This window comes from Vigna unguiculata, chromosome 1 (genome assembly GCF_004118075.2).
Source record: "Vigna unguiculata cultivar IT97K-499-35 chromosome 1, ASM411807v1, whole genome shotgun sequence".
Lineage (NCBI taxonomy): Eukaryota > Viridiplantae > Streptophyta > Magnoliopsida > Fabales > Fabaceae > Vigna > Vigna unguiculata.
Window position 1 is genome coordinate 17,267,148 of NC_040279.1, and position 25,391 is coordinate 17,292,538.

The window sequence follows — 25,391 nt, forward strand, 5'->3', positions numbered from 1 at the left end:
TCTTAGTTTTTACTGTAGATAAATTGTATAATTTAAGATTTAATGTTAAATCCAAAAATAGATTCAGAATAAAACAACCAAAAATATATTTTCTTAAAAATATATTCCGAAAGATATTTTTAAATCCGTGTATAAAAAAACCATTCTAGTAAATCCATAATTGTAAAGTTAGGATTTCGAAAATGTGAATTTAGAATCTCTCACACCCAACACAGTAGCCTCAGATGCCGGCGCGTAGTGGTCGGAGGAAGTGATTGGAGACCAGTACCGACACCATCGTCCTTCTCTCTTCAATTTTTTACATCACTTGTTAACATCCTTTCTGCAATTTGCTCATTCCAAAACCAGTATAACGGATCTCTCTCACATGAGTTTCTTCCCTTACTTCAGCTCTAATGGAAGTTGCAAGAGTGTTATTAAAGAAGGAGGAGAAAGAGAGGTAGATAAAATATATTTTAAATTTTTGTTAATTTTTGGTATAATTAGTCGTATAGTACCCAGTTTGGGGCTAGGGTGTCAAATAGGTACCCGGTTTAAAAAAAGTGTTAATTGCATCCCAACTTTTGAAAAAGTGCTTCAATTAGGTCCCTTTCAGACAGAGTTGACTAACGTCGTTAGTCAACGTGCCACGTGTCAGTCTTTGGTTTTTTTGATTTTTTTTAATTTTTAATTTTTTTTTAATTTTTTGAAAAAAAAATGCCACATGTCAAGTCCCTATGTGTGACACGTGGCATTGTCAGTGCCACGTGTCAGTATCACTATCAGATGTCATTGTGTTGATTTCGATTTAGTCCCCATATATGTTTTTTTTTGTTTCAATTTAGTACCTAAGTATGTGTATCTGGGTCAATTTTGTCCAAAATGTTTTTAATAATTAAAATCCTTTTTTTATATAAAATTAAAAGTAATTAAGTATAAAAGTTTAACAAAAAATAAGTATTTGATATTTATATTAAAATTTAGTGGTAAAAATCATTTTATTAAGTCATTTTTAATAATAAAAAAAATTAGTATAACATTCAAACCAATAGAAATTTTGGTTTAAAATTAGTAAGAGACAATATTGTTCTATTTTAAAAAAAATTAACAAAACATGAGTACTTAATAGAAAAGTAATTAATAAAGTAATATGTTAAAAAGTCGTTTTTAATAAAAAAATATTAGTCTAACATTTATATAAATAATAAATTTGGTCTGAAATTAAGGGGAAAAATATAAATATTAGTATTTAATTTTGTAAAAATATTTATATTTAATTATTTTTAATCTTATAAAAAATGGATTACCAAAATATTTTAATTATTAAAAAAAATTGGGACAAAATTGAATCAGATACACATACTTAGGTACTAACAATGTCCGTGGCACTAACAATGCCACGTGTCACACACAAGGACTTGACACATGACATTTTTATTTTTTTTTTCAATTTTTTTTTTAAAAAAAATTAAAAATTAAGAAAAATAAAACAAAAAAATAAAAAAAACCAGAGACTGACACGTGGCACGTTGAATAACAGCATTAGTCAACTTTGTCTGAAAGAGACCTAATTGAAGCACTTTTTCAAAAATTAGGATGCAATTAACATTTTTTTAAACAGGGTACCTATTTGACACCTTAGTCCCAAACTGGGTACTATACGACTAATTATACCTTAACTTTTTTAGCACAGGTTATAAAGGTCATTTTCTTATGCCTATCGTGCCTTAAGTTAACATGTCATTGTTGGCATATTGGTAGTGGTAAGCCACAACAACGCCAAAGAGGAGGCAGTAATCGCTTCTTGCACACCGCAATTGCCACTTGGTAGACATAAATAAGCCCAAATAAAGATGAATTATAAGGCCCAATTTCGAGACTTGCTCCCTACTCCTTCTCTCTCTTTCTGTCTCACAACTTAAGCACGCTCTTCATAATCGAACAGCATCGTTACTCCTGCAACCTCTCTCACTTTCTCTTTCGCTCTCTCTCAGGTTTGTTCACCTCACACAAAATTTTCACTGTTTTCTCGCTCATTTCCCTTCCTTTCTTTGCTCCTCACAGATGTACACACTCTAATTTTTATGACAATTGTTCTTTTATCTTTTTTACTAGGGCTGGTATGCAAAGCCACCATTCAACTGTTTCTAATTTTCAATTTTCAATAATGTTAATATAATTATTGATTTTGCTTTATGATTGTAGCTTGCAATTGAGGTTGTTAGTGTAGATTCTCCCGCGGTTTATCATGGGGGATAGTCAATATTCGTTTTCACTCACCACATTTAGGTATGTCTATTGCTGATAATTTCTAATTTAATTTATTTTTTTGTTTATAAAGATAATTTTATGATGTGTTCCTAATGATCCTGTTGTGTTGTGGAACAGCCCTTCTGGAAAGCTTGTTCAGATTGAGCATGCTTTGACGGCTGTTGGGTCTGGGCAAACGTCTTTGGGAATTAAAGGTGATTTGTTATCTCTGCCTCTGGACTGGATCTGTTTATGGCCCTCACTTTAGCTTTTCAATTTGAAATTGATTTTTTTTTGGAGCACCTTTCACTTGTGTTATAAGGGCTGGGGAAGCAAATAGAGGCTTACACTTGTCTACAAGGGCTTTGATATGATGGGGGAATTTAAGATCAGTTGAGAACACTCCTCTCTGAAATGTCGAATTTTTTGGGCTGAGTAGGCTTTAGAGGAACCTAGAGTTAGATATTTCCGTTTTTTTTTTTTTTTATTTCTTTTAATTTGGAGTAAACTTATTTTACATTTCACGGGTCCATTTTGGTTCAAATCTATGTCTGCAATTATTTGTGTTGTTTACTCTCGTATTCCATGGGTTCTTCTGTTGTATTGTAGATGGCTTGGATCCTGTAATATAAGCTGTATATTTTGCTAGTTGTAATTTGTAAATGGATATCTGATATTTGATTCTTGCAGCTGCAAATGGAGTTGTCATCGCTACCGAGAAGAAACTGCCATCTATTTTGGTTGATGAAGCATCAGTGAGTTTATTTTCATTATTTGATCCATTTTTGTTCATTATTCTCGGAAAAGTTTTATAAAATTGTCCTATGCAAATACCCAACGTTTTAAAATCCTTCTCGGTGTCCCTGTTTTGTGTTTTACACATGGGTTTAACACCTTCAGTGATTCATATCCAAATATAAGCTACATTGCTTGATAAGTTCGCCCTTGAAAAAATAAATTGAAGATCAACACCGTTTTGTCCATTTAACTCAAACACTGATGCCCCCCACTCCCACACACACATCTCTAATATTTTTACAATATTTCTTTCATATTTGTGGTGACTAATATTATGCTTTTACTGGATATTAAACTTAGTACCTTTCAACAATCACATGTCTGCTTCATGCAGACCAATTTAGTGTGTTTGGTTTGCAGTTGCTAACCTGCAACTGTCCGTTCAACAGAAAAGAGATGAATTGTTGCTTCCTGTTTTTATGCTTTGGGTGTGTTAACGCACCCATATTCTCTTAACACTGTCACTTCCTTATCCTCTAAGTACTCTAAGTATAACATATAGCACTGTTTTGTTTTACTTTTCTTTGAAAAATATTTGCTTAGTGGAATGGTGTTCTTGCTATATCATAGTTAGGGATCTTTCAAAGTCTGGCTATTGATAAATGAATCTGTTATGTAGTTTTTGCAAGCAATGTGTCAATATAAATTATAAAAAGTGAAGTTACTTAATTCATGATGTATTATGTGCATTTACACTCCCTTGTACTTAATTGCAGGTCCAGAAAATTCAGTTATTAACACCAAATATTGGTGTCGTATATAGGTTTGCTTCTTTGCACGTATTTAAATAGTTTGAAGTTAAATATATTTTGTAACATCAATAATTTATTGTATATTGATGGTGGTTACATGTTTAAATATACTAAAAATATGATAAAAAGAGCGTAAGAGACACCAAAAGCTATAAGAAAAGGCTATATCTAGGTAATTAATGCTAATAAGTAAACATCTCTTTTGTGCAACATATAGTAGTTTTCCAATACAACTACCTATATTTAATAACTATTCTAACACACATAATCATGTAATGCATTAGCTTTGAATATGTTCTTAAACATGAGGGGCTACTTAATTTACCTACACATAACGTGGGAGGCAATAGGAACATGACATAACTATTTTGGTGGAATGTTTTTCTTAAGTTTGTATGGAGTAGAAATTGAAAAGGCACATTTAAACTGATTAAGGACTTACTAGATGCGAAATCAAGAAAAAATGTTGCTGGTGGTAAGCAGCTACCTGTAATACTGATTTAAACAGTCAGAATTATGCCTAAAGCATAGTTGAATGTAGCAGACTGTTAATCCCATTATTTTATTTGTAAATGAATTATGGTGGACTACTATAGGTTTTCAATAGATTCTCTAATTAAAAGAATTTTACTGGATTCAATCTGCAGGACTTTTGACTATTAACCTTCTTTTTTGAGGGAGGACACAAGGTGTTTGTTGAATGTTGACTTTTTAAATATATTTGGTGGCATCTTAAAATGAAATATAGAAATCATAAAATTTCACTTTCTGTGCATCTTTTGCATGTTCTAAGAGAAGTAATTAATTTTATGATGTTTAATTTGTGTTTGACATTTCATAATCAGGCTTATTGTACCTTTTTTCCATTTCTGTTGAGCTTTAATAAATGGAAATAATTATTTGTCATTGACTTTTATTACAACTATTTTATTTACTTGACCTAAATTTGGTCTTTGTTCAGTGGTATGGGTCCCGATTTTCGAGTTTTGGTTCGAAAAAGCAGGAAACAGGCTGAGCAGTATCACCGATTATATAAAGTACAGCATACAAAATTCTATTCCAACGCATTTTTCTTTCTTAGTCTGAGTTCTTGTTCTGCATATACTTAGTTAAGATACAATTCAGTTACAGTGTGCTTCACTTTCAAACCCAACATTTTAATGAATTATAGTGATAAAGATTGTTACTTGGTTACACATCTGTAGGTGGTTTTCATCTTTTTTCATGCAATGAATGTTTTATCTAGTACGTGAATAATTCTAGAATCTTTCATTTTTTGTATACAGTGAGAAGGGAAAAAATAGGATTTTTCCAGGAATAATATTGAATAAAATGCTCTATATGATTAAGATGGACAAACTACTACACAGTCAGTTCAATGCCTTAGCTAGTTATGATGAAAGTATGTCTAGGAGGAGAAATAGAGGATGGATTCCATCTATAATTGTTTTGATTGCATAAGTTCTTCTATTATAATAGGATTAATCAAAACTAGCCACTAATACATTAAGATTGGAGAACTGTTACTATTAAGTTCATTGTTACATTCAAGCTCTAACGCAAATTTTGTTCTTAATAATGCCCATTTATTGAAGATTTTATGTAGACTAGCAAAGGGAAATGTTTCTAGTGACACCTTTTGCCAAATAGTTAATTATTGAAGACCTGGATTGACATTAGAAATAAATCAGTTCATTTTTTTATGTTCTAGTCTACTACATTTTTCCAGAAAGTGAGACTATGTTGTTGATTTGGACAGATAATGGATGTACATTGAAAACAACAAGTAGTTGTAGGTTTAATATCTTTGATAAAGAATTGGCTTGAAAGAGCTATTTATGGTGACAAGAATTAATAGGGTCAAATAGAAGAATCTTATTATTTCTTAAACTATAAGCCTGGAAATCTTGAATTATTGGTGGTGCATTACTGTTGAAAAGTAATGTTTTTTGTTATCATGTATGGGATCCCATCTTTAGGGTTAGGGTTAGGACTGTGCGTTGACTCTTTGTGTTCTACTTATTTGTTCCTTATATAAACAACAGTAAAACATTAACAATGATAAGTTTTCACTGTTTCATTTCTCTAAAATCTCTTCAAGATGGTATCAGAGCCAGAACATCTTCTCTGGTTCATCTTCACTGTTTGTCACAGTGATTGTCGTCATCCGCTACTTGTCTGCCGTCTTCCGCCACCGTCTGTGTGTCGTCTGTTGCCGTCGTCGCTGGTGTGTCCACTTCGGCGAAGTCAGGGTTAGGTGCGCCTCGAGGAGTGTTCACCACACACTGCCTTCCCGGCGTCGGAATCGTGCCCCGTCACTGTCGTTTGTCTCGTTGGAGCCTCCTGGGCCTATTTCTGCTCTTGTTTCTCTGTTTCGGTGGCCATAGCTTGAACCTAGGGTTTCTTCTCAAGAGTTGGGGTTTTTTTTTGGAATGGCTTCTACGAGTGGAATGTCATCCTCTCTATCAGCTACTCCTATTATTACCTCTGCAAAACTGAACTGGAAAAATTACTCCTCTTGGTCAGCTTCGGTGGAGTTGTGGTTTCTTGGTCAAGGCTATCATGATCATCTTGAAAAAGATGTCTCTACTATTTCAGAGGAAGAGAAACCTAAGTGGTAGAAATTGGATTTGCAGTTGTGTGATGTTTTATGGCAATCGGTTGAGCAAGGGGTCTTAGACATTTTGAGACCTTACAAGACATGCTTCTCTTTTTGGAAAAGGGCACAAGACATTTTTGCTAACGACATTCAACGCCTCTTTGATACAACTCAAAGAGTAGCCTCACTCAAACAAATCAATGATGATATGGTCTCTCATATAGGAAAGGCTAGGGCTGTAGTAGAAGAATTAAAGAGCTTTTTTGTGGCTGATTCATTAGAAGATATCAACAAAAAACTCGATAAGTTGTACATGGTCTTAATTTTGAGGAGTTTGCACTTGACTTTTGATCATGTACGTGATCAAGTTTTAGGTGGTGATCAAATCCCTTCGATGGACAACTTAGTTACTAGACTTCTTCGTGTACCTACATTGGTCAAAGATGAAAGTTCAACTGATGTTTTTGAAACATCAGGATTGGTAGCACAACAAGGAAGAGGAGGAGGTCGGAGCAACCATGGAGGATGTGGTGGTCGAAGTGGGTGTCCTCAATGCTCATATTGTAATAGAATGGGTCATACCCAAGATAGGTGTTATTCCTTATATGGTTTTCCTGATAAAGCTGCTCATGTGTCCAAGCCTGATCATTTAGAATCTAGAATTTCTGATGAAGAGTACCAAGAATTTTTGAGGTACAAATATGAGAAATTCAACAATCCTGGCCAATCCTCTTCAATGTCAACTGCATGCATCTCAATCTGTGGAAGGTCTTAGTCCATGGATTCTTGATTCAGGTGCCTCAGATCATGTATCTGGTAACATTTCTTCATTTTCCTCCATTTCCTCTCCCCAAATTCCTCATTTTATTATTGTTGCAAGTGGATCCAAAGTGGCCTCTCAAGTAATTGGCAAAGTTTCTTTATCCCCTTCACTAAATTTAAATTCTGTTTTGTACATTCCTCATTGTCCTTACAATTTAATCTCTTTGAGTCAATTGACTCATTCCTTAAATTGTTCTGTAACCTTTACTACTAATTCCTTTGCTATACAACAACATGGTACGGGTCTCTGATTGGGTCACCTTGTTTCCTCAGTATTGGTCACCCTTTGCTATACACCACAGAGACTTTATTTCCTAAAACCATTCCCTCAGTATCTTGTTTTGCAACTTCATCCCCAAAACTTTTGCATGATGGTTTGGGTCACCCAAGTTTGTCCAAGTTGAAGATGATGCTTCCAAGTCTCAAACACATTCAAGCCTTAGATTGTGAATCGTGTTAGTTAGGAAAGCATGTTAGATCTTCCTTCCCTAGAAGGTCTAAGACACGATGTAATTTTGTTTTTTCTACTGAATTCTGATGTTTGGGGACCAAGTTGTGTCACTTCTTTTGGTTTTAACTATTTTGTAACTGTTAGAATTATTACCTATACCTATTGTATCATTAACCCTATGTGTAGGGGGTTGAGTGTGGGAAACTACCTACTGCCATATCTACTGTTGCATGTAATCATGCCTAGTATCTTAGAGTAGTCTTTTCATATCTTTTCATATGTACGTGCTTGCTTCATTATAAATAGAAGAGGAAGAGAGTGGTACTGTAGTCCACTACTCATATTTTAAAGTCTCAGTCTCAAGTTGGTATCAGAGCGGGTCGATCCCGCTCTGGTTTCCCTCTGGTCTGTCCATTGGCACTTGTTGCCATCGTCCGCGGCTGTCCGCCGCTATTCGTCACTGTTAATCACCGTCTGCAGCTGTTCACTGCCATAAAACACTATCCAAAGCTACCCACTGTCACTGTTCACAAAACCGTCGCTGTCTGCCACTGTTCCGCCGCAGTCCGCCACTGTTCGCCGCCGGCCGCCGTCTCCGGCCACCTCAGTTTTCGCCGGCGACCACTGGATCTGGAGCGCCTCTCCGAGCGACAGCCAACCCCACCGGTGCCGGAACCAGCCTCCCGTCGACGCGCCGCCACGCGCCGCTTCTCTCTCCGCTGCGAACAGGCGCGTGCAGCCCACGCGCCGCCTTCTGCTGCTCGGAACCTCACGGCGCCACCTCCGTAGCTCTCGCCGGAGTCTTCTGCTGCTGTTCCAACCCTCAAAACTCCGATTCAGTGAGGTCCAGACGTCACCCTTGCGGACATCTCCCTCGGTCGTTTAAAAAATCTCCACTGTTTTTTGCGTTTCTGTGTTTCTGCTCTCTGTTTTTTTGTTCCCTTGATCAGAAATGGCCTCTGGAAGTGTTATTTCATTCTCTGGAAGTCCTTCCATTACTTCCGAGAAGCTAGATGGACAAAATTACCTCTCTTGGTCCGTTGCTGTCGAGATGTGGTTCCTTGGTCAAGGACATCATGACCACCTTGAGAAAGACGGAAGCCATGTGCCTCGAGAAAAAGCCGAACAGTGGAAGCAAGCAGATTTTCAATTGTGTGCCTTGTTGTGGCAATCCGTGGAGCCGAGACTATTAATGTCTCTTAGGGCATTCAAAACATGTCACTCGTTTTGGAAGAGGACTCAGAATATCTATGCCAACGATATCCAACGCCTATATGATTCGGCGGACAAGTTGGCATCTCTGAAAATGACCAATCATGACATGATCTCCTTCATGAATGAAGCACAATCAGCCGTGGAAGACCTGCGGATGTTTCTCGAAGTCGACGCTTCAGATGAAATGAAGAAGAAGCTGGACAAATACTATATGGTGATGATTCTTCGCGCCATTCATCCAGACTTCAATCACATTAGAGATCAACTGTTGACCTCTCATGAGGTCCCTTCCATGGACACCCTGATCCAGCGTATGATTCGTGTCCCGAAAGTCCCAACACTTGAAATTCAAGAATCTCATGCTCGAGTAGATTCATCTGTTATGGCCGCTACTCGAGGAAGAGGAGGACGTGGACCTAGAGGAGGTGGACGTGGAGGCCGTGGACGTCCTCAATGCACGTATTGCAAGAGGATGGGTCACACTCAAGAAAACTGTTACTCCTTACATGGATTTCCTGCCAAAACAGCCAATGTCTCCCAGGCAGAGACTACTGACTCCAAGTTCACTGAGGACGAGTATCAAGAGTACCTACGCCTCAAATCCAACAGCTTGGCACAGTCATCTCAAGCTCCAAGTACATCAACTGTTTGTATCTCCCAATCCATGGAAGGTCACAATTCATGGGTAATTGACTCTGGTGCTTCTGATCACATTTCTGGTAATACCTCCTTGTTCTCAACCATTTCATTCCAAGAAAAATCTCACTTTATAACCCTCGCAAATGGTTCTAAAACATCCTCAAAGGGAGTCGGTCAAGCCATCTTATCTCCATCCTTAAATCTAAAATCTGTCCTTTTTGTCCCTAATTGTCCTTTCAATTTAATTTCCTTAAGTCAGTTAACCAAAACATTGAATTGCTCTGTAACCTTCGATGACAAATCTTTTGTTATACAGGAGCGTGGCTCGGGGAGACGGATTGGAGAAGGATATGAAGCGGGCGGATTATACCATTTTGGATCTCGTCCACGTGTGTCATGTGTTGCAGCCCCCAATCCTAAAATGTTACATGATCGGCTTGGTCACCCTCACCTGTCCAAGTTAAAGAAAATGTTTCCTGAACTTAGTCGTCTCCAGACTTTAGAATGTGAGTCATGTCAACTAGGAAAACATGTTAGATCTACCTTTCCTAAAAGATCTCAATCAAAGTGTACTTCTAGTTTTTCTGTCATCCATTCCGATATCTGGGGACCTAGTCGTGTCTCATCTTTTGGCTTTAGGTATTTTGTTACTTTCATTGATGAATATTCGAGATGTACTTGGGTTTATCTTATGAAAGATCGTTCTGAATTATTATCCCTCTTCACATCCTTTTTGAATGAAATCAAGAATCAATTTGGTCAAGTAATTAAAATCTTAAGAAGTGACAATGCCAAAGAGTATTTTTTGTCTGCTCTTTCTAATGTTTTGAGTTCCCATGGTATCCTGCACCAGTCTACTTGTCCTCATACGCCACAACAAAATGGTATAGCAGAAAGGAAAAATCGACACTTAGTTGAAACTGCTCGTACCCTTTTGCTTAGTGCCAACGTTCCTGTCCATCACTGGGGAGATGCCATCTTAACTGCAGGTTTTCTTATTAATCGGATGCCATCTTCCTCTCTCAATCATAAGGTCCCTTTCTCCATTCTGTTTCCAGACAATCCTCTCTTTCACACTTCTCCTAGAGTTTTTGGTTGTGTATGTTTTGTTCATGACATGTCTCCCGGGTTAGACAAGCTTTCTGCTCGCTCTCTCAAATGTGTTTTCTTGGGCTATTCACGACTTCAAAAAGGGTATCGATGTTACTCTCCTGAAACCAAGAAATATTACATGTCTGCCAATGTTACATTTTTTGAACAGACCCCTTACTTCTCTCCATCTGTTCAAGATGTCCATGTCATCCAGCAGGTCCTTCCTATTCCCGTGGTTGAGTACAATATTTCCAATGTGCCTGTCCCTCCAAGTCTCGACCAAAGTCCTCCTGAGCCATCATCTCCACCTATTGACTCTCTCCAACACAGGACGCCGACGAATAGTCCAGTTGTTCAAGAACATGGTGAATCCCCTACTTCAGATTCTTCTCCCTCGTCTCTTGATCCCACGACTCCTGGTGAAGGTGATTTAGGTTGGCCCATTGCTCTCAGAAAAGGTACTCGTTCCTCTCGAAATCCACATCCCATTTATAATTTTCTTAGCTATCACCGATTATTGCCTTCCTATTGTTCACTTTTATCCTCAGTGTCTTCTGTTGTTATTCCCAAAAATGTGAATGAAGCACTTGATCATCCTGGATGGCGACAAGCCATGATTGCAGAGATGCAGGCTCTTGAAAGCAATCATACTTGGGAGCTCGTGCCCCTCCCTTTGGGTAAGAAGGCTGTTGGTTGTCGATGGGTGTATGCAATTAAAGTTGGCCCTGATGGTCAGGTTGATCGACTCAAAGCCCGATTGGTTGCAAAAGGGTACACTCAGGTTTATGGCCTTGACTATTGTGACACCTTCTCTCCCGTGGCCAAGATGACTACTATTCGCCTCTTCTTTGCAATGGCAGCCATTCGTCACTGGCCTCTTCATCAGTTGGATATCAAAAATGCCTTTCTTCATGGTGATCTTGAGGAGGAAGTTTACATGGAGCAACCTCCTGGGTTTGTTGCTCAGGGGGAGTCTGGTATGGTATGCAAATTGCATCGATCTTTATATGGCCTCAAACAATCACCACGAGCTTGGTTTGGAAAATTCAGCTCCATTGTTCAGAAATTTGGGTTAAGACGCAGTGAGGCAGATCACTCAGTCTTTTACAAACATACCTCTCCTGGGAAATGTGTCTACCTAATAGTATATGTTGATGATATTGTTATTACAGGAAATGATACTACTGGAATATCTCAACTGAAGGAGCACTTGTGTAAACATTTTCAAACCAAGGATCTCGGAAGCCTCAAATACTTCTTGGGCATTGAAGTAGCTCAGTCAAAAGATGGAGTTGTAATCTCTCAAAGGAAATATGCTCTTGATATATTACAAGAAACAGGTATGACTGACTGCAGACCTGTAGAGAGTCCTATGGACCCGAATCAGAAGTTAACAACAGTAGAAGGCGAATTATTCTCCGATCCAGAGAGATATAGGAGGCTCGTTGGAAAGTTAGTTTATCTCACTATTACGAGGCCTGATCTATCTTTCGCAGTTGGAATTGTTAGCCAGTTTATGCAGACTCCATGTCTTGGACATTGGAATGCCATCATCCGTATTTTAAGGTACCTCAAGAAGGCTCCAGGACAAGGTTTGCTATATGAAGATAAAGGAAATGTTCAAATCTCTGGGTACTGTGATGCTGATTGGGCAGGCTCTCCTATTGACAGACGCTCTACTACGGGATATTGTGTCCTCCTTGGAGGAAATGTTATCTCTTGGAAAAGTAAGAAGCAAAATGTAGTGGCTCGATCCACCGCTGAAGCTGAATATCGGGCAATGGCGTCTCTCACGTGTGAACTCATATGGGTAAAGCAATTTCTTCGAGAGCTTAACTTCTGTGAAATTCAGACCATGAAGATGTATTGTGACAACCAGGCTGCTCTCCACATTGCATCAAATCCAGTGTTTCATGAGAGAACTAAACACATAGAAATTGACTGCCACTTTGTTCGAGAAAAATTGATGACCAAGGAAATTTGTACTGAGTTCGTTGGGTCAAATGACCAACTTGCAGATGTGTTGACCAAGTCATTAAGGGGACCTCGGGTTGAGTTCATTTGTTCCAAGCTTGGTTCATACAATTTGTATGCTCCAGCTTGAGGGGGAGTGTTAGAATTATTACCTATACCTATTGTATCATTAACCCTATGTGTAGGGGGTTGAGTGTGGGAAACTACCTACTGCCATATCTACTATTGCATGTAATCATGCCTAGTATCTTAGAGTAGTCTTTTCATATCTTTTCATATGTACGTGCTTGCTTCATTATAAATAGAAGAGGAAGAGAGTGGTACTGTAGTCCACTACTCATATTTTAAAGTCTCAGTCTCAAGTGTTCATTGATGAATTCTCTTGATGTACTTGGGTTTATCTAATGAAAGAAAGATCTGAACTTTTATCCATATTTGTGTCCTTTAATGAAATTAAGAACCAATTTGGGGAGACAATTAAAATCTACATAAGTAATAATGTTAAGGAATATTTTTTTGTTGTGTTTTCCTCATTTTTATCTTCCCAAGGAATTTTACATCAGTCAACATGTCCTCATACTCCACAACAAAATGGCATAGCAGAAAGAAAGAATAAACACCTTATTGAAAATGCACTCTCTCTAATGTTGAATACTAATGTTCCTGTTAATCATTGGGGAGATGCAGTCCTCACTGATTGTTTTTTAATCAATAGGATGCTTTCTTCTTCTATTGAAAATAAAGTTCCTCACTCGATACTTTTTCCAAATGATCTTTTATATCATGTCTCTCCACGTGTGTTTGGGTGTACTTGTTTTGTTCATAATGTCTCTCCAGGTCTAGATAAACTTTCTGCAAAGGCTATTAAGTGTGTCTTTTTGGGATATTCTCGCCTTCAGAAAGGGTATAAATGTTATTCTCCCTCAACCAAAAGATATTATATGTCTGCTTATGTTACATTCTTTGAGGACACACCTCTTTTCTTGTCCTCCATGGAGGATAGTTCATCTGTTCAACAGGTCCTTCCTTTACCATCCTGTGATCCCTTGGTTATTCCTGAAACTCAAACTACCACTCAAAATTCCAATGACATTGTTCAACCACCTCTTCTCACATATCAGCGTTGAACTCCAATGACTCCTTCCTTGCTTGAAGACCCCTGGGACTCATATCCTTCTCCACTAGATTCCTGAATTATGGATCCTTCATCCTCCTCGTCTTCTCTTGACTCCGATCATACTTGGTCTATTGCCCTTCGGAAAGGTATTCTCACTACTTGTAATCCACATCCTATTTATAATTTTTTGAGTTATCATTGTTTGTCTCCTCCATATTTCTCTTTTGTTTCCTCCTTGTCTACCATTAAGGTTCCTAATAATGTTGATGAGGCACTTGGTCATCCTGGATGGCGACAAGCCATGATTGATGAAATGCAGACACTTGAACACAGTGGTACTTGGGAACTTGTCTCTCTTCCTCCTGGTAGGAAGCCTGTGGGCTGTAGATGGGTCTATGCTATTAAGGTTGATCCTACTAGTGCTGTAGATGGACTCAAAGCCTGTCTCGTAGCTAAGGGGTATACTTAGGTTTACGGCCTTGACTACTGTGATATTTTTTCTCCTATGGCTAAAACCAGTTTTGTTCGTCTTTTTCTTGCTATGGCTGTCATTCGCTAATGGCCTCTGTATCAGTTGGACCTTAAAAATGCCTTTCTTCATGGTGATATGGAAGAGGAGATATACATGGAGCAACCTCCTGGGTTTGTTGCTCAGGGGGAGTCTGGGTTAGTTTGTAAGTTACATTGTTCTCTCTATGGCTTGAAGCAATCTCCTCGAGTTTGTTTTGGTAAATTTAGTCGTGTTGTGCAGAATTTTGGATTGAAACGTTGTGAAGCGGATCATTCAGTATTTTATGGTTATACTTCTTCTGACAAATGTGTTTATCTTATGGTTTATGTTGATGATATTGTTATCACAAGAAATGATATCACTAGAATTGCTCAATTGAATAACCATTTGTTTAGCCACTTTCAAACCAAAGATTTGGGTCGTCTAAAATATTTCCTTGGTATTGAAGTGACACAATCAAAAGAAGGTGTCATCATTTCACAGAGAAAATATGCTCTTGATATTTTGGAGGAAACAAGATTGACAAATACAAAGTCCATTGATAGTCCTATGGACTCAAATCAAAAGTTAACAAGAGACCAAGGTGAACTTTTCTCAGACCCAGAGAGATATAGAAGGTTGGTTGGAAAACTCATCTACCTTACTATAACAAGACCTGGTCTTTCTTATCTAGTGGGAGTTGTGAGTCAATTTATGCAAAATCCCCACATTGATCATTGAAATGCTGTGATTCGCATTCTCAGATATGTAAAAGGAAACCCAGAACAAGGATTGTTGTATGAGAACAAGGGAAGTACTCAAGTTGAAGTGCATTATGATGCACATTGAGCTGGTTGTCCAATTGATAGAAGATCTACCACATGGTACTATGTATTCCTTGGAGGGGAACCTTGTATCTTGGAAACGTAAGAAACAAAGTGTTATTTCTCGATCTAGTGCAAAGGCAGAATATCGATCTATGGCTCTAGCTACATGTGAACTAGTGTGGATTAAACAACTCCTTCAAGAGTTGAAATTTTTGTGAAAATAAGCTGATGAAGTTATATTATGACAACCAAGCAGCCCTTCACATTGCCTCCAATTCGGTGTTTCATGAGAGAACAAAGTATATAGAAATTGATTGTCATTTTGTTAGAGAGAAGTTACTGTCCAAGGATCTTATTACCGAGTTTGTCAGCTCTAATGAACAACTTACAGACATTCTAACTAAATCTTTAAGAGGGCCTAGAATTCAATTTATATGTTCCAAGCTTGGAGCATATGATCTATATGCTCCAACTTGAGGGGGAGTGTTGAAATGTAATGTTTTTTATTATCATGTATGGGATCCCATCTTTAGGGTTAGGATTGTGCCTTGACTATTTGTATTCTACTTATTTGTTTCTTATATAAACAGTGGTAAAACCGTAACAGTGATAAGTTTTCACTGTTTCATTTATCTAAAATCTCTTCAAGATTCCATCACTGAGTCTTGTAATTATTGCCTGTTAATGCTGATTTACATATAATAATTAGCTTTTCCATAAAACACCTTTCTTTTTATTTTTGCTTGATAGTTTTGAGTACTTAGTTATTATTGAAGTTTGTCACAACAAAAATATAATTATTCCCTACTTGTGATCTTGGTGAATATTATACATTTGCTTTTCTGTCTCTTTCTGTTTGCTTTTGGTATTCTATGTTGGATCATATGTGAATTGTGGGATATATTTCATAATATGATCAAAATTTGCAGGAACCAATTCCTGTGACTCAACTTGTCAGGGAAGTTGCTGCGGTAATGCAGGAGTTTACGCAGTCTGGGTAATTATTTCCTTGTAAACTGTACTCTTACCACTGAAATTTACCTTGTCAACTCAGTTATAAGTTTATTTTATGCTTATACATAAATTATTTACAATTTGGTGTCTTAAATGAGTGATTTCTAGCTCTGATTTTTTGTTTTTTCTTCCTTCTCCCCTCATCAGCATTTCTTAGCTACGGATTCTCTCATTAACTTTAAGTCATTTATTTTACAGTAAACTCAAATTTTCAGAATTCTCAATTCCAGTGTTGTGGGGGATTAATTGTTGTAATTAAATGTGGAAGAACTGATATGCCAAAATTTCTATCGTCATGAGCTTCTGGACGCCAGGAGCATAATTATAAATTATAACTCTTTGGAGATTGGAAGCTTGAAATAAGTACAAGTGTAAATGCCTAAAACAGCTTTATCTTTACTAAAAGAACCAGAATGGATCAATATTTACAGAGCTTTGTTTTCTTTTCCTCTGGAGGCATAAGTTAGATAAATTGGTAACGTTGTGATCCATATAGAAATTTCTTGTAAAATGCGCAAAACTTGGTTTGATCCTCTGATTGTCTCTCTGCGTGCACTGAACTACTTTTACTTACCATTTTTACCCTTTATCATGCTTTTAATTCTGACATTTCTGTTTTGATTCTGATAGTGGTGTTAGGCCTTTTGGAGTGTCACTGCTAGTTGCTGGGTTTGATGATAATGGGCCACAATTATACCAGGTCTGCTGATATTCTTTTTCTGATGTAACTCTTTACGTATTTACTATTTACACCCTGGTAAATGACAAACGCTTGCATATAGCAAGTCTAGAATTCTGAACCTCACTCGATGGTGAAATGAATAAGTGCTCCTTAGATTCTCTGAAGATATTTGATCTATGAAACTGTATTCAATTGCATAAATTCTTTACTACACCTGAATTAGTTTTTCTTCAAATAATTGCAAATTTCTCCCTGTTTATGTGTGTTCAATTTCAAATATTTCAGAGCATTGGTTGTCTATATTGCTACGATCTGGACTCGTTCAAAATTACTTTGAATTTTAAGGAAATAATAATTTAAGGTTGTGATTTGATGTAATTTTTTTCTCTAGGTGGATCCGTCAGGTTCATATTTTTCTTGGAAAGCTTCTGCAATGGGGAAAAATGTATCTAATGCAAAGACGTTTCTTGAGAAGAGGTAAGCTTTTCATCAATAGGAATACTGAAAGCAAAAAATGTGTGGAATGCATAATGATTAAAATCTGTAAAGATACTCAAGTACATAAATAGAGCTTAGAAATCCTTTAAATATGCTGAAATGACTCAGATGGTAGCTACTGACATCTTAAAAGGACTTCTAAACCATAGTAGCTGTAGTCTTTTTGGGAATGCACGCTTGAGAAATTATTTATATATCATTTCTATGGCTGACTTGATTGTCGACATATAGGTACACAGATGATATGGAGCTTGATGATGCAGTCCACACAGCAATATTGACTCTGAAGGAAGGGTAGGAGAACATAATATTTCAAGTTTATGCACTAAATAATTAGAAAACCATAGTGAAAATAACATGTTTAACGATTACTGTTGATTAGGAGGTGCAATAATGATTTTACCCTTTTGCGTCATTTTCATCTCCTTTTGGTTAAGTGTTATTCTCCTACAACAAGCAGCAGTGCATAATAGCTCGTGTCTCATAATTATATAGTTTGGAGGAGGAAAATCCATCTAACATTGGCTTATTGGTTGACTTGACAGTTACCTATGGCACATTCCTCCAAACCATCATCATATCGTTTATTTTATTCTTGCAAGTTATCAACCAAGTTTATTGATAGTTTTCATTTTATTGTTTTTTATTGCCATATGCTTCTATATTTGAAACATGTGATCTTTGTTTAGTCTTTTGAAACGTTCCGTTAGGCAGGGAAATAATGAGAGAAAGTGGAATGTGTATTATGGAAGGAGATTCCAAAATAAAAGGTAGTTGTGTAGTTAGTTGTTTTGGGGGGAGAGCTTTCTGAGAAAGTCTTTAGATTGTTGCCATCAGGGAGGAGTTAGGGTAGTGTTTGAAAATGGAGTCTTTGGCTGTGTAACCAGGGAATACCCTGTGTCAAAAGGAAATACCTTCCTTTGTGTGCGGAAGTTATTTGGTTTGTGTTCCTTATTTCTTAAGGAAGAACCTAACACGTTCTCAATTTTTCTCTTCTGCTTTCTATTGTGGGTGTTTTCCAGGTTTGAGGGACAGATCTCAGGGAAAAACATTGAAATTGGCATAATTGGTGCTGATAAAAAGTTCAGGTGCGTATGTGTTCCTAAAATATACCTAGTTTGCTTTTCACCTTCCATATTATATTATATGAACCTTGGTTCCTCTTGTTACTGTAATCAGTACAATTGAGTTGATTTTTGGGATTTTGGTTTGTTCCGTCTCAATTAGTAAATTACGAGTACTTCAAAGTACATGGAAAATTGCATCATAAAAACGAGGCTTCCAATCCTAGTTTTCTGCATCTCATCCTATCTGGGTCTCAGACTACAAAATCATCGTTGTATACTTCTATTATTTAACTGGTTAACTTAATAATAATGTGTCTATGGTGCAGGGTATTGACACCAGCTGAAATTGATGACTATTTGGCTGAAGTAGAATAAATAGTGTGCAATGAAGAAATGCTGTGTTCTTGAAATTGTTTGCTTCAAAGTGGAGTTTAATTTGTAGTTTAAAACTGACTTTGTGATGACAATAGTGAATTTGCGAGATACTTGTAGTTGTGACCAGGAACAAGCCTTGAGATAAACCTTTTTCCTAAGTCATCAACATCATCAAACACAGTTTGTCTAGACGATGCGGCAATGGTTTCTTAGTGAAGATTCTTAACTTATTATTTTTTTCCTTTGAGAATCTTATTGATCCATATCTCTACCATTTTATACATATTGCCGGTTAAGTTCAATGCAATACAATTGCACTACAATTGTACTGGCATCTCAAATTCCTTTCCTCCTTCACTTTTCCTTTCGAATGAGATCTTGTCCATTTACTTATGCAGAAGTAGACATATTTTTATCCTTATGATTTTGTTGTTTTATTATATTTGTGGCTTTTAAACATATTTCTCCATTATTTAATTTTTCTAACGTGTTAGTAATATATGTTTTTGCTCAATAATATTTACAAAAATAACGGCCAGTTAAAATATATAAATTTTTTAAAAAACATATTATTGTTTACTATTTATTTATACTATTAAGTTTATTCGCAATGAATTTTTCTAGCGTGTTTTTGTTTATAAAGAATATCTTGCTGTGTGTGAGTGCCCAAATTATGGTATTCAAATTATGTAATTTTATATTTCAGATATGGTTTTCATTTTTTGATTTTGATTTTTTATTTCTTAACGTGATTTAGTGTGGATCATTAATTAATATATTGTTATATCTTTTTTTAAAAGAATTAATGACTTATATTAAGTCACGTTAGAAGTTAGAAATTAAAGCATGAAAGTTAAAAAATGAAAGTTTAATTATGCCTTTGGTTCCATTTTGGAGTCAAAATCTAATGGTACCCAAATTTTTAAAAGTCTCAAATTGGTCCTTTTTTTGTATTAAAATGTCTCAAGTTTGCCTTTTTTGTTAAGTCTGGCTAGATGGTGTTAAATGGGGTACCGTGCCAGTTTCTCGATTTTTTTGAATTTCTTTATTATTTCTTTTTGAATTTTTTTTTTGAATTTTTTTAAAAAATTAAAAAATTGTCATGTGTCAAACTGTCATTGTGCCACGTGACAGTGATAGAGTGATATGCCAGTGATAGTGACACATGTGTCAATATTATGCTAGGTGTCATTTTCTTAGTCTCAATTTGATCCCTTTATTTTAATTTGTCTCAATTTAGTCTCAATTTTTGTAAAAATTTGCAATTTTGTCCCTCTCCAAATTGAAATCAAATTTAATTTCTATATAAATGTACACAAATATTTTCATAAAAATTGATATTTCAAGTAAATATTTTTAACCAAATTAAGTTCATTTAATTAATATTTTACATTGAACTTTATTTAAAATTGTTTTAAAGTTGTTAATAGAAAATAATGTTAATAGAAAAAAAAATCATAAATTAATTAGTTCATGTAACAATAAAACACATATAAATTTAAAATTTGAAACAATTTTAACTAAAGTTGAATGTGAAACACAATTTTAAATAAACTTACCTATATTAAAAATATATAATAAAAATATCAATTTGAATAAAAATACCAAATTTAATAAAAATATTTGTATAACATTTATATAAAATTAATTTTTGTTTGAATTTGGAGGGACAAAATTGCAAATTTTACAAAAATTGGGACTAAATTGAGACAAATTAAAATAAAGGGACCAAATTGAGACTAAAGAAATGACACCTGGCATAATACTGACACATGTCACTGTCATTGCCACATCACTCTGTCACTGCCACATGGCACGATTATAGCTTGACACGTGACAATTTTTTTGATTTTTTTAAAAAATTCAAAAAAAATTCAAAAAAAATAATAAAAAAATTCAAAAAATCGAGGAACTGACACGTGGCACTCCCTCTAACGGCGTCAACCTTGACTTAACAGAAAGGACAAACTTGAGACGTTTTAACAAAAAAGGGGACCAATTTGAGACTTTTAAAAATTTGAGTACCATTTTGAGATTTTGACTCCAAAATAGGGACCAAAGGCATAATTAAACCAAAAACGAAAGTGATATATAATTTTTCTTATATTTTTTGTCTATTATGTTTATGTATTCTTAGAAGATGATGTCTATGTATTCTTAGAAGATGAAGTGTGTATGTATTTTTAGAAGATGAAGTTAAAAGCTTTTTAGGAGTTGACGTTTTCCATTATCTTTAAGAAATTTAATAATCAATTTAAATTAAAGAATTTTAAACTATCGATCGATCAGCAAATACTGTTAATTTGGTGGTTTTAAGATGAGATATTAAAATACCTGTTACCAACCACTTGCGAATAATAAATATCAACTATCCGTTACCAATTTTATTAGTATTTTTGTCATCCATACAATTATTCTTCATCCTTGTTTATTCCTGAATATTGATAAATGTGATGAAAACACAAGATATTATATATATATATATATATATATATATATATATATATATATATATATATATATATATATATATATATATATATATATATATATATATATCATTGATGATGGAGATAATTATTTATAATTGTGACAAAATGAAAAAAATGTCACATTAAATTTATTTTAAAATTAAAATATATCTTACTAGTTTTTAAATTAATAATTAATATTTATTAAAATATTAAAATATTTTGTCTCAAATAATAATGTGTTATAAATTCATTTTATATTTAGTAAAAGATTCATAATATATAAATATATATATATATATATATATATATATATATTGTTTTAGGGTCTCTAGCACACTCCTTAATCGATGGAAATGGTCTTTTCTAGACACACTATGAATGAGTATGTCATTAAAATAGACCACCACAAATTTTTTTCAAGAAGGGTCGAAGCACATTGTGCATGAGTCTCATGAAAGTGCTTGAGGCATTGGTCAAGCCAAAAGGCATGACTAACCATTCATATAAACCAAACTTGATCTTGAAGGAAGTTTTCCATCCGTCACCTTCCTTGATCCTTACCCACTTTTCAAGTCTATCTTATAATCTAGGGATGGGGTGCCCATATTTGGCCTTACAATCTATACACATTCTCCATTTCCCATCTTTCTTTACAACTTGGATCACGAGCATAACACAAGGACTCATACTATGTTGCACCTACCCCTTTTCTAACAATTCATTTACTTATTTTTGAATCTCCTTAGCCTCCTCGGGATTGGTCCTATAGGTTGGCCTATTAGGCAACATTGACACATCTCCCTCAATCAAAAATGAGGGAACAAGTCTTTTTGTTGATTAGGCACCTTGTATGAAAAATATTTTCCCTTTAAGATTCTAATTCCTTTGGGATTTGGCCCAAGATACACCTAACAACCAAAAGACCTCCTTCAAGGGGTTTGATTTCATCCTCACTTGAAGGGGAAGAAGTGTGTGAAGAACTACTTTTTAAGGAAGAGGGAGGGAATGCTCACTTGATTTCTCCTTTAGAGTTCAAGAACATGTTCCTCCTAGAAGGACAATTTTCGGCTATGTGACCAAAGCCCAAGCATTTAAAACATTTGATGGAACTAGTTCTTGTCTCTTGAGGAGAATTTGGTTTATCATTCATGGTTCTAGACAAATTTGCCTTAGGTGTAGGGTCTTGGGAGGACTTGGAAGTTGCTTTGACTTCCTTTCTTTCTTTACCTTTCCAAGGTTTAAAGTAATATTCATTGAAGAGGTATTCCTCTTGGCCTCATGTTTTCTTTTCAATTGGTTTTCAACTTTCAAGGTCAAGTGTAAAACTTTGCTAAGGGTGGAGTACTCATACAAATCAACCACATCTTGGATTTCCCTCCTTAAACCACTCACAAACCTAGACACATTTTCTTCTTCATGTTCAACATGGAGTCCTACCTTTAAGAGCATGGACTCCATCAATTTGAAATACTCTTCAACACACATGGACCCTTGTTGAAGCCTTTGGAGCTTCAAAAGAGTCTCCCTTCTATGATAAGAAGGAATAAAGCGTTCGCGCATTTTAACTTTAATGTCCATCCAAGAAGCTGCAGGTGGCTCTTGGTTATAAGTGTCCATACAAACTTGATGTCACCAAGTCATGGCATACTCTTTAAATTCTAATAATACTAAGTCAACTTGCTCTTGCTCACTAAATCTATGAATATTAAAAATTTGATCCACTTTTTCCTCCCACCCCATGTAAGCATTGAGATCATGCTCTCCCTTGAACTTTGAGATTTTGATGGGAGAAGGTTTCCTCAAATATTGTGTTTAACGTCTCCTATCACCACTACCATCAGGCCTTCTCCTTCTTCCTTCACTACCATGGAACTTCTCGGATGGGGACCTTCTTCTTCCTCTCCCTTCATCAATTTGTTGAAGTTGTAGTTGCAATTGTTGTTGCATATTGAGTTGTTGTTGCTGCATGTATTGCATATGAGCTTGAAGGGCCCTCTCACTATCGATCCTATCCTCCCTCCGATTGAGCTCCATTTGTTGCAAAAATCTTCCAAGATCCCCCACTGCAGCTTGAGTGGCCACAAGTATAAAGAAGGTGAGTAGGTGACTCCAATTCCTCCTCATCCTCTCAGACATCCTCTAGCACGGGACTTAGGTCCATTTGTCCTATCACAAACACCAAAAATAGAAAAAGAGATGAAGTGTTAGATGGTGCCAATGGTTTTCCCGAGAGCAACCACGTCCTAATGGTGTAGGGAAGTTAAAACCCGAGGCAATCAGAGGTGTAAGCACAAGCAAGGAATAAATTCCAGAAGTGCCTGAGGCCTAAGCTGGCCACAAATCAAGTTCCCAAGTGTTTATTGGTCACTCTCCCAACACAAAACAAGGCCACACTCAAGCATCTTCCAAAGGAAGTGAAATAACTTTTAATATTTGAGAAAAACCTTATTAAGAACATTCAAGGAAAGCAAGGAAAGAAAACAACTATGACAAAACTTGAGAATCCTAAAGACAATCAATAAAAGAACAAATCAAAGAAAGTGAAACTTCTAGGAAATTTATAGATGACAAAACTTTCAATCAACACAATCAAGAAAAGCACATTTGAAGACTATATGGAAAGTACTTAAATCATGCATCACCACTTCTTAACTCGCGCATATACTAAAAAAGATGATAACCATTGTCAACACTCGGAACTAATAAGCCAATATCACCCACACTCAAGCTAAGAAACTAGTAACATAACACTTAGTGAAAATTGCAATTTTAATTCTTCAATAAGCAAATTTGGTCTTGGCCTTTTGAGCCAACGTTTTCAAAACTTCCTTCTTCTTTCACAACTAGTTTCCAAGGATGATTAGCAATAAAGTGAGGTGTCTTGGACACGTAGTTCCCTCTTTCTAAGGCCAAAATCCATTTCAAGGTACATACACCAAGCAAGATATATGGTTCATGCAATCTTTCAAGCACTTGGAATACAATAAAAAGAAAAATTCAATTAGCATTGACATATGACTCAAAGTAAAATTCATAACAAACAAAATATTTCAAGACAATTTTGGCATGGTGACTCTTAAGCAAAGCTATTAGTCAATAATCCATTTAGCAACAAAAAAGGCATGTTCTAACTTCACCAATCAACAAGAGAATATAAATGTAAAGATTACGAATACTTGAACCTTGACTGAAGTGGAAATGTGTGCCCACCAAGTTGCTATCACTCTAAAACTAAGAGTCTCCCCCAAGATATCAAAACACACGGAACAAGGTTAGTACATGAAAAACACCATATTCAAAGACAACCAAAGCTCAAAATACCAAATGATGTAGGATTATCTTGTTCCTTTTAAAGATTTATGAATATGGTGATGATTTATTAAGAAAGCCAAGTGAAATTTCCACTGGACATTAAGATAACAAGCTATCTAGATGTGAAGGTTCCTTTCACAAGGCTCTAGATAAAAGAAGAATGGATTAAGTCACAATATAAACAAAAGGATAACACATGAATAACATTAAAACCGAACCAAATAAGTGAATGAAAACATAGAAAATGGCAAAGCAAAGGAAGGGGAAAGATGAAAGGGGTACACCACTTTAGAGGAGAGGCAAAACCATGGACTCCTTGAAATAAATTCACTCCCTAAGGAGGAAAGCTCTCACAAATAGTTGAAAGACAAGGTGTATATTTTCTCCAAAATGATCAACCCTTGTACAAGTGTTAGCGATCCCCTTAAATAGAAGAGTCTAATGGTCTCTTAGCAAAACAACAAAGTCTAAGGATTACGTAATAAACCTAGCATTTTAGAAGGTAGGTCAACATAGGTGCACATGGGATGCTTCTAGAATTGCCTCTCGGCCAAGCACATCCTAGGTGGCAAAACTTCACGGCCAAAGCTCCAAAGGTGTTCTTTTAGATGCTTCTAGAAGTCTTGGTGACCAAGGCATGTGGGCCGCCCCTTTTCTAGATGTTTCTAGAAGGTCTTGCTCCTTCTCTTTCCTCCTAGTTGTGCCATGTGTAGCCTCATGCGTCCCCACCTTTCATGATCCTACAAAAGCAATTAAATAACATTAGCATGTTTGTTAGGGTCAAGCTAATATTGGGTCAACAAGTCAATCCCAAAGTCAAGGTCAATAAGTCAACTTAAAAATAGTCAACCATAACCAACTTCATGGAATGGAAACTAAAGTGATGAAAAATAAAGATAAAGAGGATTATGCCTTCCCTTTTGACATGCTTCTAGTGACTCTCCTAGGGTTGGCATCCATGGAA

General features: G+C 35.9%; 2 protein-coding genes across 3 annotated transcripts; both read left to right on the plus strand.

Annotated features, from left to right (window-relative positions):
* The first annotated feature begins 1,831 nt into the window (after positions 1 to 1,831).
* LOC114181391 (proteasome subunit alpha type-2-A) lies at positions 1,832 to 18,964 on the plus strand. Of its 2 annotated transcripts, XM_028067840.1 has the most exons (12): positions 1,832 to 1,973; positions 2,185 to 2,268; positions 2,368 to 2,444; positions 2,920 to 2,984; positions 3,744 to 3,790; positions 4,741 to 4,816; positions 15,935 to 16,002; positions 16,650 to 16,719; positions 17,093 to 17,178; positions 17,431 to 17,493; positions 18,222 to 18,287; positions 18,593 to 18,964. In XM_028067840.1, exons 2-12 carry the CDS (start codon positions 2,228 to 2,230, stop codon positions 18,639 to 18,641), a joined length of 708 nt encoding a protein of 235 aa, XP_027923641.1. In that variant the 5' UTR covers positions 1,832 to 1,973; positions 2,185 to 2,227; the 3' UTR covers positions 18,642 to 18,964. The 2 variants fall into 2 exon arrangements, with proteins under 2 accessions (XP_027923641.1, XP_027923649.1); XM_028067848.1 differs by lacking the exons at positions 3,744 to 3,790; positions 4,741 to 4,816.
* LOC114181384 lies at positions 5,529 to 9,982 on the plus strand. Its single transcript, XM_028067828.1, has 2 exons — positions 5,529 to 9,585; positions 9,822 to 9,982. The coding sequence occupies exons 1-2, from the start codon at positions 8,604 to 8,606 to the stop codon at positions 9,857 to 9,859; spliced, it is 1,020 nt and encodes a 339-aa protein (XP_027923629.1). The 5' UTR covers positions 5,529 to 8,603; the 3' UTR covers positions 9,860 to 9,982.
* Positions 18,965 to 25,391: the final 6,427 nt, after the last annotated feature.